Here is a 13,411-nt window from a genome sequence, read left to right as displayed (position 1 = left end):
AAGATAAAGGAAGGTCAAGGGATTAATTGGTTTGATCTTCGAATCCTATTTATTTCCTAAGGAAAGATTGGGATTATTGAAGTTCAATTCAATTAACAAAGATAACAATTACCATTCATGTTTGAGTTTGATAACTCCTGAATTACTGATTTCTTAACCAAGACCAAAAGGGAGGAAAGTAAATCTACTGGAATAAAAATGTCTTTAGATGTGAATAACAATAATGTAAATAAGAGAAAGCAATATTAAACTGAAATACCTCAAATAACATTAATTCAAAAGAGTAATCTGTAACATGAATGTAGCATAAGCCAAATAGGCAACATAACTAATATAAGCATTAAAGTATCTGAAAGTAAGAGATAAATATAAAGTAAAAGAACATTGAACCTGGGATCGAGAGTCACTCCTAAAACTAAGAGAAATCCTAAATCCTAATCCTAAGAGAGAAAAGAGAGGAGAGAATCTCCCTCTCAAAACTAAATCTAAATCATTAAAACTAACTAAAGTCGTCTCTCTCTGAATGGATGTATTCCCCCACTTCATAACCTCTGGTCTATGCCTTCTAGACTTAGATTTGGGCCAAAAAGGGCTTCAGAATTCGCTGGGAGCATTTTCTGCAATTTCTGGTGCGTAGCCTCTGTCACACGTCCGCGTGGGTCATGCGGTCGCGTCATTCGGAGTTTTCCTTGTCACGCGGTCGCGTCAGTCATGTGACCGTGTCATATGTGTTCTGCTTAAGGTGCGTGGTCGTGTCAGTCATGCGATCGTGTCGCTGCTTCTTCGCGTTTGGCATGCGACCGCGTTGTCCATGCGATCGCGTGGCTGCCCGTTTCTTCAAAAACTCCGTTTTATGCTTTCCTTCCATTTTTGTATGTTTCCTTTCCATCCTTTAAGTCATTCCTGCCTTAGAAGATCTGAAACTACTCAACACACTAATCACGACATCGAATGGAAATAAAGGTAATTAAAATAATTAATTTTAAAGCATAGGAAACATGCTTTTCACATACATCATATAATAAGGAAAGAAAAGTAAAACCATGCAATTAATATGAATAAGTGGGTGAATGATTGAATAAATCACTCAAACTAAGCACAAAATATATCATAAAATATGGGTTTATCAACCTCCCCACACTTAAACAATAACATGTCCTCATGCTAAGTCCAAGAGTAATGTTAGGTTAAAGTGGTGGAATGCCATGCAATGCAATCTAATCTAAATGCAACTACCTAGATGCATCATGCAATTCTAATTTTTTTATTCACATGTATATAAAGCTTGCATGTAGTTGAACTAATCCACATTCTCAAGGAGTCATATATATATATATATAGTCAAACCTTATATAATTGATAAAGTGCCTTTACAATTGAGATGGGAGAGAAAAACATTTTATAAACTTGCAAGACAATTAATAATTTAAGCAGAGACATATGTTAATGAGCTATTGAACCCTCACTGGATTTTGTGTTTACTCTCTAGTCACTCAGTGTTTATTGGGTTAATCACTCTATTCTTCTTTTTATCCTTACTTTCTATAACTTTGTTCTTCATCTAACCAATCAACAATTATAGAATATAGACATACCAAAAATCATGAGGTCTTTAGTTAAGGTTGTAATGGGGCCAAGGTAAAGGTAAGGATATATGTATAAGGCTAAGTGAGCTAATAAGTGAATCCTTAATTAGTCTAAGATCTCACCTAACATACATACTTTCTAAGGCAAAGCTTCTTTACCTATTTTCCATATTTTCCCACTTTTGATGTTACATGCTCATGTTTTAATGTTTATTATTTTTATCCCATGTGCATTGCTTTATTTCACACTTGGGGAATTCTTTTGTGTCCCCTTTATTTAAGTACTAAAGAATAAATAAAAATTTTTTTTAATGCACATGGTAATTCAATTAATTTGATTTTACATGAGCATACTTCCCAAAATTTTTATTTGAATTATTTTATTCTTTTCAACTTTTTCTACCTTTTGTTTTTATCATCCATGTTCCCAATAGTTTTTTTTTTTCACATTTAAACCATATATACTTCCTATCTTAAGGTAACCAAGGATTCAACTTGGAATTTTTATTTTGTTTTTCTGCTTAAGGCTAGTAATGTGGTTTATAGAAAAAAAGGGATTTAAAGGCTCAAGGGGGCTAACAAGGGTGATGTAAAAGGATAAGCTATTTTGGGATAAGTGAGCTAAAATCAAATAATGGCCTCAATCACTCTCTTGGTATGTATTTCTATTCTATAATTGGACATATAGATTAAAACAAGGTAAAGAACATTAGAATAAAAAAGAAGGGCGGAATACACATGAATAAAATATTATGGTTTGAATGTAACCATACAATTAAGCTCAAAACTCACAGGCTGTGTGTTCTCTAGCTCAAAAATCATTTATCAGTTATGTATGTCATGCAGGTTTAGTTAAAAATTCCCATTATTCTCAATGTAAAACTTATATTGAATGGCTTTAAAGTTCTAGTGTTTCTCCTTGATGAAATGTTGTTAACTAACTAACATGTAATGCTATATATACAAGGTGTGTGGATTGTTTCTATTGTGTTCAAGTTCCTAGTTTACTTCCTTTTTATATTTTTCAATTCAAACTAAGCTATCTTATGCTAAAAAGGGTAAACCATACTAATTAATCCACAATTTCTATAACTAATAAGTTAGAATTGCAACTAAACTAAATGGCTAAAATATGAACTAAAGTGCCAAGACTGGATAGGGATCTCGGGGTCTACAGCCTGAATCTGAGGCGGAGCCTCCTGATGTGATGCAGTCTGCTGGGTGCCTGCCTGCTCTGCCTCGCTCTGTGGATGGGTCTCTGCCTCGTGATCATCCGCCTCCTCCTCAGATGCCTCGGATGGTGTGTCAGGCTCGGAGGGGATGTCGCCAGAGCGTATCATCAGCTTTAGGTGCTCATAGCGTCGCTTGTTGCGACGCTCCATCTGGTCAAGCCGTCGAAACAGACGGTGCACTAGATGATAGATGGGCTCTGGGGAAGGTGGAGGTGCAAGGGTGGTGGCAGGGATAGCTGTGGAAGAAGAGGGGCCGGCAGATGGTGTGGCTGTGTTAGCAGTAGCAGTGAGGAATGGAGGTCTGTAACCCAAAGCCAGAAAGTTCCTGCTGTGCGGGATAATCTTCTTGCATTCTGCAGCAGGTGGCTTTTCATCAGCATCCTCCCAAGGCACGTCAGCTCGACGTCCTAGCTGCGTAATCAGATAAGGAAAGGGAAGAGTGCCTCAGACATAGACCCTGGCCATATAGTACCGGATAAAGCGTGGCAGGTACAGGTCCTTACCCTCCATCACACACCAAAAGAGGGTGATCATAGCGGCTGGTATCTCAGTCTCGTGAGTACTCGGCATAATGAAGTTGCTAAGTATCTGATGCCATAGCCGAGCCTCATCATTCATGTAAATCCGCTTAATTTCCTTTGGCATGGTGGTGTTCTGACCCATAATCCAAGGAATGGTCGGGTCGAGGGCTATCCGGGCCTTGACTGCATCCCAATCAAATCGTATGAAGTGCATATCTTCCTCAGCTTTCTGATAACCATCCAGCTGATCAGTTTTAGGCAGAAGCTTCAAAACATCTTCAATTGCCTCTTCAGTAACCAGAATCTGCTTCCCTCTGAGGTTCACTGCATCTAGGGAGGTTTTGAAGTAATTGCAATAGAATTCCCTAACCCAAGATGCATTGACCTCAGTCAGGGGTCTTTCCAGGAAGAACCAGCCTCTTTGTTTGATTTGCTCAGAGGTGTATTGCTGGAGTTCTTTAGAGATCTTTAAAGTTCTCTCCAGGTATAGGTTCCTGGAGGCTGCAAACACCGGATACCTCAGTTCACAGTATCGGTTTGCAAACTTTACTGGATCAGTGGCAGGGATAAGCTGGTTGGCCTTCTCCTGCGGGGTAAAGTTTTTCTCCCACAAGGAGGCATCATGCATGAGATCTATGATAGACATAGAGGCTTCTCCTCTTTTCCGTTTGCCAGTTGTTGCCTTTTCTTTCCCTTTTCTGTGGGAGTCCGACATCCTGAAAAACAGAATTCAAGGATATAATAAAAACAGGAAAACAAGGAGGCAATTAACAAAAGAAGCACATAGTGGCAAAGGAGCAGGAGAGTAATGAATATGAGCTAAGTAAATATGCATTAAGGATTGAATAGGAGTTAAAAGTTCGAAAAGAAGAAATCACAATCCAAAATGTAATTGAATTCATGTTAAATAGAAAAATTAACATCCTGCCATAGTTAGAATGTTAAAAGAAAGTGAAAGAAAATCAGAAGAGAAGTTTTGAAAGGTTAGGTTGGTTAGAATTGAAAAAGAGTTAGGAAGTTAACATTAGTGAGTTAGTAAAAAGTGGGTTAAAGTAAGTGGCATAATGATAAGTTTCTAAGTAACAAGCATTCACAATTAAAGGCTACAGGTAACTCATAACCAAACATGGAAAACAGGTTGATGATGATTCAAATAGATATAGAAATAGCAAAAATTGGAATCAAACATCAAAAAAAGCAAATTATGAACCAGGAAATCAAAGAGAATAAGAAAGCTTGCCCTGGCATTCATGAAATGTTTTGGTTAGATCTAAGGAAAGCACAGTTGAAAATGCCAAAATCAAGACATGAATGGAAACATTTTACAGAAATTTGGGCAGCATTCCGGCTAAAATTGGATTGTCCCGGAAAATAAACAGCAACAGAATAGTTCATAGGAATCAAAATTAAAGCTGCAATTACATATAAGGAATATAAACATGAAAATTCAGTGTACAGAGCAGCAGGAAACAAGGAAGCATAGCATATGAACATTACAATCATCACAGCAACAGCAGAATAAAATAAGAAACACGAACAGCGCAATTAAACAGACCTAAATCCACTAACCACATCCTAGGCTACCTAACAACCTAAAATCTACTACAACATGCATATCTAACTAGCCTAATGACGAAAATAAACAGAAAAAATATGAATTAACTACGAAGGATAGAAGGGTGGCGTTCGTCGGAACCTGGTAGGCGTAAGAGAGAGAGTGGGGCAGAGAGGTGGCTGGGGATGACAGAGGTGGCAAGGGTGGTGCTGGGCGGTGACGGCGGCGGCGTCTGGTGGTGGCGGTGATGGTGGCTGGGTGGTGGTTTGGGGTTGGAGAAGAAGAGAGGAAGTAGAGGGGTTTGGGGAGGGGGGCGCGGCTGATAGGGTTCGCGTGACTGGGGTAGTTATAATTTGAATCCACGTGATCGCATGGGGCGCACGGTTGCGTGGTTGGGGCGAAAAGGTGATTGACGCGATCGCGTGGGGCACGCAATCGCAAGGAATGGGAAAAGAGTGAATGACGCGATCGCCTGGGGCATGCGATCGCGTCGCTGGAAATTGTGCTAAACGCACGAATCCAGCGTCGTTTCAGCGCAACTCTCTGTCTCCTTTTGGGGTGTTGTGTAATCCTATGCGACGCGATCGCGTCGCTCACGCTGTCGCGTGGGATGTGTGTTGTGCAAGTGACGCGATCGTATCAGGGACGTGATCGCGTGGGTCATTTGTGCAAAACGCACAATGGCCGCACGATTCCAGCCTAACTTTCTAGACGTTGGATCTTTACGCCGATCTCCAGGTCACGCGGCCGCGTGAATGACGCGGTCGCGTGGGGAGTGTTTTTCGCAACTTGACGCGATTGCATGAGGGATGCAATCGCGTCGCACACCCCCTTTTTTTTATGCAGTATGCAGAATGCAATGATTAATATGAATGAGATGCAAAACTCCAGGTTCAATAAATTAAAACTTGAAAACAAATAAAACTAAATAAAAATTGAAAAAGGGACGATCATACCATGGTGGGTTATCTCCCACCTAGCACTTTTAGTTAAAGTCCTTAAGTTGGACATTGGATGAGCTTCCTGTTATGGCGGCTTATGCTTAAATTCATCCAAAAATCTCCATCAATGCTTGGAATGCCAATAGCCTCCGGGATCCCAAACTAGGCATGTAAAGCTTCTGAGCAGCTTCAAACAGATTGTCAGGCTTCCGGGGTGATGATTGTCAGCATAGATTCCAGGATCCCAAACTTTGCTTTTAAACTCACCAGGATAACCAAACGTTTTCCGAGATCCTTCCGATTGATCATGGTGCCAATCCGTGCACTTCGAGTCGAAGTGTGGATCCTTATTGAACCTTGTGCACCAGCTCTGAGTACGAGCCATTTCCCGCTTACTCTTAAAGCCGCAGAGAGCTCTAAGCTGGCCATCTGTTTCAAGCAAACCATATTCAAGTAGAAAAATAAAGCTAAAGGTTAAGGATTGTACCCACTTAAAACTTGTATTGGGTGGTAATGGCCTTAGGATAGGTGGTTCCAGTGGTTCTGTGAGTTCTACTCCCTTGTGTTCTTCTGTGAAATTCTCCACTTCTTTGCAAGATTCTTCAAACATATCCATGTCCTGATCAAAGCCATCTATGTCTTCCTCATCACTTAAGTCATAAACTGGAGGGTGAGAGAAATCTACCTCCGTATCATCTTCGTATTCACTTGGGGAAGATTCTTCGATCTCAGAGAATTCACTTGCGGATGCAAGTTCATTACTGGGAGAACTTGACTTGTGACTATCATCATCAAGAAAATTTGCTTCTTGGGTCATTCTGTCTAGTTCTTCATGAAAGACTTGCTCTGGGGATTGCGCACAATCCTCCTTAGCATCAATTGTAACATCCTTGACAGAATGCTCCACAACTTTGGATTCCCATGAAGGTTCAGCGTCTCCTAAGTCTTCAACCAACTCTTCTTCTTCAATAATGATAGCTTCTTCTACTTGTTCCAGTACGAAACCATGCTCTGTCTTGTCTACTGGAGTTTCTAGTATCTCCTTCATACTATGCTCTTCATTAGATTGTCCACATGGGGCTGTGGGATGTCCTTGAATGTTCGAATGTCTAGAAGATAATTGACTTACTGCTTGCTCCAGTTGATGAAGGGTTGTTTGAAGTCGATTTACTGTTTCCTTGAGGCGAACCTCTGATTCTCGGGGTGATAGATTTGGATATAGCACAGGGGGAAGTGGTGGTGTGTGGGAGTGATTGGATTGGAACTGGGGTAAATGAGGATCATACGGTGGTGAATGGTGAAAAGGAGCTTGAGAGTGTGGTGGTTCGAAGTTATGTTGAGAGGATAGTTTATAAGCATATGGTGGGGCTTGTTGGTAATTACAAGGTTGTCCACCATGTCTATTTGCTTGGTATGCATTGTGGAATGGTCTTTGTCCATGATATCTTGGAGGGTGTTGTTGCCTAAAGGGTTGATCAGATCCTCTTGGCTCCATCCATCTTTGATTGCTCTAACCTTGATGCATGTTCCTGTTATAACTTTCATTCCTTTCAATAACATTAGAACCAAACTCAAAGCGAAAGGGGTGAGAATTCATAGTAGCTAAAAAGAAATAAAGAGGGGAAAAATAAAGACAAATAAACAAGTAAAAGAAAAATATTTACAATAACCAATAATAAGGCACACGTTTGCAGTTCCCCGGCAACGGCGCCATTTTGACGTTAGGATTTTATGGTGGTAAAGAATTTTATAAAAACAGTCGCGTTGTAGATATAGTCTCTAAACCAACAGAAATCCCTTCGTACAAACGTTTTGGTTGTCACAAGTAACAAACCCCTAAATAAATTGATAACCGAAGTATTCAAACCTCGGGTCGTCTCTCAAGGAACTGCAGGGAAGTATGTTCTTATTATTGGTTATGGAGATTGTAAATTGGGGTTTTGAGAATGAGGAGTGAATAGTTTAATTAGCAAATAAAGTAAATGAAGAACAAGTAATTTAAATGGCAAGTAAAATAAACAAATGACTGTAAATACTTTTGGTAAGGTATGAGAAATTAGAGGTCCTATCCTAGTTACCCTTATCAATGATGATGAGAATTGAATCTTAATTCCACTTTGTTAACCTTTACTAAGATAAAGGAAGGTCAAGGGATTAATTGGTTGATCTTCGAATCCTATTTATTTCCTAAGGAAAGATTGGGATTATTGAAGTTCAATTCAATTAACAAAGATAACAATTACCATTCATGTTTGAGTTTGATAACTCCTGAATTACTGATTTCTTAACCAAGACCAAAAGGGAGGAAAGTAAATCTACTGGAATAAAAATGTCTTTAGATGTGAATAACAATAATGTAAATAAGAGAAAGCAATATTAAACTGAAATACCTCAAATAACATTAATTCAAAAGAGTAATATGTAACATGAATGTAGCATAAGCCAAATAGGCAACATAACTAATATAAGCATTAAAGTATCTGAAAGTAAGAGATAAATATAAAGTAAAAGAACATTGAACCTGGGATCGAGAGTCACTCCTAAAACTAAGAGAAATCCTAAATCCTAATCCTAAGAGAGAAGAGAGAGGAGAGAATCTCCCTCTCAAAACTAAATCTAAATCATGAAAACTAACTAAAGTCGTCTCTCTCTGAATGGATGTATTCCCCCACTTCATAACCTTTGGTCTATGCCTTCTGGACTTGGATTTGGGCCAAAAAGGGCTTCAGAATTCGCTGGGAGCGTTTTCTGCAATTTCTTGTGCGTGGCCTCTGTCACACGTCCGCGTGGGTCATGCGGTCGCGTCATTCGGAGTTTTCCTTGTCACGCGGTCGCGTCAGTCATGTGACCGCGTCATATGTGTTCTGCTTAAGGCGCGCGGTCGCGTCAGTCATGCGACCGCGTCGCTGCTTCTTCGCGCTTGGCATGCGACTGCGTCGTCCATGCGATCGCGTGGCTGCCAGTTTCTTCAAAAACTCCGTTTTATGCTTTCCTTCCATTTTTGTACGTTTTCTTTCCATCCTTTAAGTCATTTCTGCCTTAGAAGATCTGAAACTACTCAACACACTAATCACGGTATCGAATGGAAATAAAGGTAATTAAAATAATTAATTTTAAAGCATAGGAAACATGTTTTTCACATACATCATATAATAAGGAAGAAAAAGTAAAACCATGCAATTAATATGAATAAGTGGGTGAAGGATTGAATAAATCACTCAAACTAAGCACAAAATATATCATAAAATATGGGTTTATCAGTTTCCTACACTGATACTCTTGTTTTATATGCTCTTCCCACCAAAACTGAAATTTCATTTGCATACTTGATGGTTAGATACATGTTTGACTCTGTTAGGAGTGAAAAGGACAAAGCACTTCCTTATGGCATGTTTCTAACTTGCATATTTGAGTATTTTGGTGTTGACTTGACCAATGAGGAATATCAAAATAGACATTCATACCTAAAAGGGTGTGGTTCAGTGAAATAGCCCAAAGGACCTTCTCGATCTGAACGGGTGGTCTTAGATGATGAAGATGATGACTTTGTTCCTGAGGAATCTTCCTCTCTTTCCACTGAGGGTACATCCATATCTACTGGGAAGAAGTCGACTCTGCTGAATGTGGTCAAAGATGTTGTTCAGGAGTTTGTCTCCCAATCCAATCATATGATTGCCATGAGCAAGGAACAAAGGAAGCTGGCCAGCAAGCATGAGAATTTCCTAAAGAAATCAAGGGATAGAGTGGCTGTGTTCATGACTTTCATTGATAACCTTCAAAAGGATGAAGATCCTGCCACTGATGGTGAAGATGAAGCTGACTCGGAGGGGAATGGTTCAGATGCCTAGGATTTGTCTCATGAAAACTGCTGCTACTGATCTCCTTTTTTGTCTCATGAACTCTGTTTTCTTTTGCTCCTTTTGAACTATTTTATTTTGGATGACTGTAATAACTCTAAATACTGTTGTACCTTTGGTAGTTTAGTTCGCACTTTGCACTGTGAACTGACTCTTTTCTGCAGGATTCAAGACATTGTTTTTGTTGATCATGCTTATTGTCCGCCCTTGATGACAAAAGGGGGAGTAATAGCAATAGGATGGTAAATGTGTCCTAGGAATTTTTTTTTGGCATTGCTGCAGCTACTAGTATTTCTTTTGGAATTTTTGTCTGTTTGCTGCATTAAAAATTGCTTTCACATGTTGAATCTTTGTGCTGCTGATATTAGCTTGTTGTTGGGCTGGTTATCTGGTGTTGTTTGGTTGATATCCCTTAGACAAGATAAATGTATATATCTCTCTATTGTGTTCTCTTTAAGCACAATGTAAAATAGGTACAAAGAGGAAAGCATAAATCCAGGGGGAGCTAATCTTGAAAAGAAAAAGGGGAGCAATATAAAAGCAAATGACGAAAATCAAAGGGAGTTTCTAAACCTTAATCAAATTCATTTCCTTTTGATTATTACTTAAATCATGTTTGTCATCAAGGGGGAGATTGTTGAGTTGAGAAATTAACTAAATTAATTAGTGATGACAAACATTATTTTTGGGCAAAATAAATAATTAGTGTTGAGTGTTAATAATTATATGTTACTAATTATTTATTATATGTTGCAGGCCAAAACTTAGTTGAGCAGCCCAAATTGGTATGAAAATAATATAGCAAGGCTGGTGGGTCAATAAACAAGCAAAGCATAAAAGAAACAAAGCCAAAGGAACCAACGTGCCAAGCTAATCAAAACCGATCCAAGCCCATGTCCATCAATTCAAGTTGATCACACCAAGCTTCTCATACAAGATTGAAGTCTTCACTCTTTCTCATTGCTTCCAAAGCAACATTCCTTTCCTCTCGGTCTTAGTCAAATCACTGAACTTAGAAAAAGTAAGAAAGAGAGCTTAGTCCCTAAGCTAGTCATGAAAGAAGAAGGAAAGAGAAGGTTAAGCAAAGAAGGGTGAGGTCTAATCATCCATATCAAGAAAAGATCAGAAAGCTCAAGGTAATCCATTTCCTCTTGCATGCAACACATTTTCTTTTGTTCATCTTCAACTCCCTGTATCTCAGTTTTGAGCTATATGGAAAAGAGGATTTCTGTTCTTTTCTGCTGTAAATCCACGGTCTCAAACATGTCTTGGGGACCAAGTTGGTTTTCAAGGGCTCAGATCAAGTTGACCATTGGAAGACTCTTGTGGTTGCTGCTTTATGGCTTTCGGTCAAGATGAAGAATTCAGAAGCAAAGTTTCTACTCTGAGGTTTAATGAGAAAAAGTGAATCTGTGGGTTGGTGAAGCTCAAGGCTCAAGGTGTTGACCTTGGAAGAAGAACCCAGCAACATGCAAGGAGATAAAAGAAGTCTTGTTGTTCATTCAGAAGCCAAGGAGAGAAAACCAGAATTTGAGAATAGTGTTCTGCAAAGAAGTTCCTATACTTGGATAATGCTTTCTTTCAAAGAAGCATTCGGCCAATACTGAAGAACTGTATCTGAGGTTTGCGAATCTGGTTTTGTACATAGTAAAGAGGCTGCTGATGAAGTCAATCTCCTTCATGTTTTACAGATTGTAATGTACTATTTTATATTTATCTTTCTGTAATTTCTTGTGAGAAAAGGCATTGTGAGAAAGCTCAAGTAAAAGCCATGAGTGGAAAAAGGCCGAGAGATACACTTGAGAGAAAAGCCTAGAGTTATTTTCATATTTCTTTAGGAATATCTGTGTCTTGTATCTTGTACCCGTGAGGTATCCCTTTCTTAGTTGAGTCAGCACTAAGAGTGAATAGTTAGGTATTAGCATAGCCAATGTCAAGTTAGGTTAGAACTTGAGTGTGAAAGGATTGTGTCAATCCTATGGAATTGGTGTATGTAATACTGTTAACTATAGTGGAAATTCCTTCATTGTTGTGGAGGAGACTGGATGTAGGTTGCGTAGCACAAGGCAACCGAACCAGGATATATGCTGGTGTTAGCTTTTCTCTTTTCTGCACTATTCTGTTTTCTGATATTCATGAGACAATAACAAATTGTCTCATAAATTTCCACTGCTGAGTTCAAACAGAATCAGAATTCAAAGTTTGTTTTAAAGGGTCATACCAGCAACTTAAAAAGAAAGGCATAGATTCAATCCCCCTTCTCTAAGCCTACCACAACCTTCAGAGATCAAACAGGAAATGACTGTCACATGGCCCATGTGAGAGATTAGACTGATGTCACACGGCTCGTGAGAGATTAGAGTTATTTTTCTAGTTTTAGTATTTTGTAAACCCTACTAAGAAACCGATTGTAGATGCGACTTAGGGTAGTTGAACCAATATAGTGGCGTTAAAATATTTTTGTAAGTTATTAATCATTAGTTAGTTTGGAGGCAGAGTTTTCAATTATTACCTGGTCCAAAACATGGTTGTTTTTCAAAGTAGTCAGTTGGTTTTTTACGTAAATTCTTCTGGTTGCATTTAAGTGTATTTATTTGATTTAATGCATTCTGTTTGATCATGCTTATGTTGTTGGTACAAGCATTTATGGTTAGATGTTAATTTTTTCGACCCCTTTGTGATTTTCTTCCAAAGAACTTTGGAAGTGTTCTATCAATTAAGGTGCCGTCATGGAATGTCAATCAGAAATTGGTGATGATGTTCCCATTGTTGGCTTGGAATTTGAATCTATGGATGAAGTAATCCAATTTTACTACACCTACGCGAGAAGTGTTGCCTTTGACTAGAGGAATAAGTGTTCGAAAAAGAATGTCGATGGGGTTATATACTATGTTATACTTGTCTGCAACTGGGAGAGCAGAGCCGAATCAAAGGTTGATGAAATGAGGAAGACCTTCCCAAAAGGACCTACAGGGTGTAAAGCCAAGATGATTGCCTCTTTCGATGTCGGTGGTAGTTGGATTGTTAAGGTAGTTGAACTTAAATACTGTCATGATTTGAACTGCACTAATTTGAGGTTATTGAGGAGAAATAAGGTTATTTCTATCCAAGTTAAAAGGACTTGCCAAATTGATTCACAAGCCGGCATTCGAGTATGTAAAACATTTTAGAATCTGCTTAATCATGCTGTGGACCTGATAGCCTTAGTTTTCAGGAGAAAGATGTGAAGAATTTCATTGATTTGGATAGGAGGTCAATTGGGAAAGGAGGCGATGGTAAAGCAGTGATGGACTACTTCAAACTGATGAAGGAGCGAGACAATCGTTTTTACTATGAAGCTGATTACAATGAGAAGGTCGAATTATTCGGATATATTTTGCTAATCCTCAGAGCATTGCCGTGTACGAGTGCTTCGAGGATATTGTTAGCTTTGATATGATATACCTACCAAACAAGTACGACATGCCATTTGCTGCCTTTGTCAGAGTTAACCATCATAGGTAATTTGTACTTCTTGGATGTGGGTTACTTAACTCCGAAGATGAGGCTTTCTTTGTGTGGTTGTTTAATTCTTGGGGGAACTGTATGTCCGAACGGCCACCAGCAACTATTGTAACTAACCAACATTCCTCTATGAAAGCTGCTATTAGGAAGGCCCTGCCACATACTACGCATATATGGTGCTTGTGGGACATAATGAAGAAGGTTCGTGAGAAATT

At 39.0% G+C, this 13,411-nt stretch overlaps 1 protein-coding gene across 1 annotated transcript in view; it reads left to right on the top strand.

The window, feature by feature from the left end:
* LOC107615456 (swi5-dependent recombination DNA repair protein 1 homolog) overlaps nucleotides 1–9,683 on the top strand; it is an 11,202-nt gene extending 1,519 nt beyond the window's left edge. The window contains exon 4 of the mRNA XM_016317518.1: nucleotides 9,327–9,683. Within this exon, the coding sequence (XP_016173004.1) occupies nucleotides 9,327–9,683 (357 nt within the window). The remainder of the gene's footprint in view (nucleotides 1–9,326) is intronic.

Source organism: Arachis ipaensis, chromosome B09, assembly GCF_000816755.2.
Source record: "Arachis ipaensis cultivar K30076 chromosome B09, Araip1.1, whole genome shotgun sequence".
Lineage (NCBI taxonomy): Eukaryota > Viridiplantae > Streptophyta > Magnoliopsida > Fabales > Fabaceae > Arachis > Arachis ipaensis.
The sequence above is the reverse complement of the archived record's forward strand: the minus strand, read 5'-3'. Positions and strand labels throughout refer to the sequence as shown.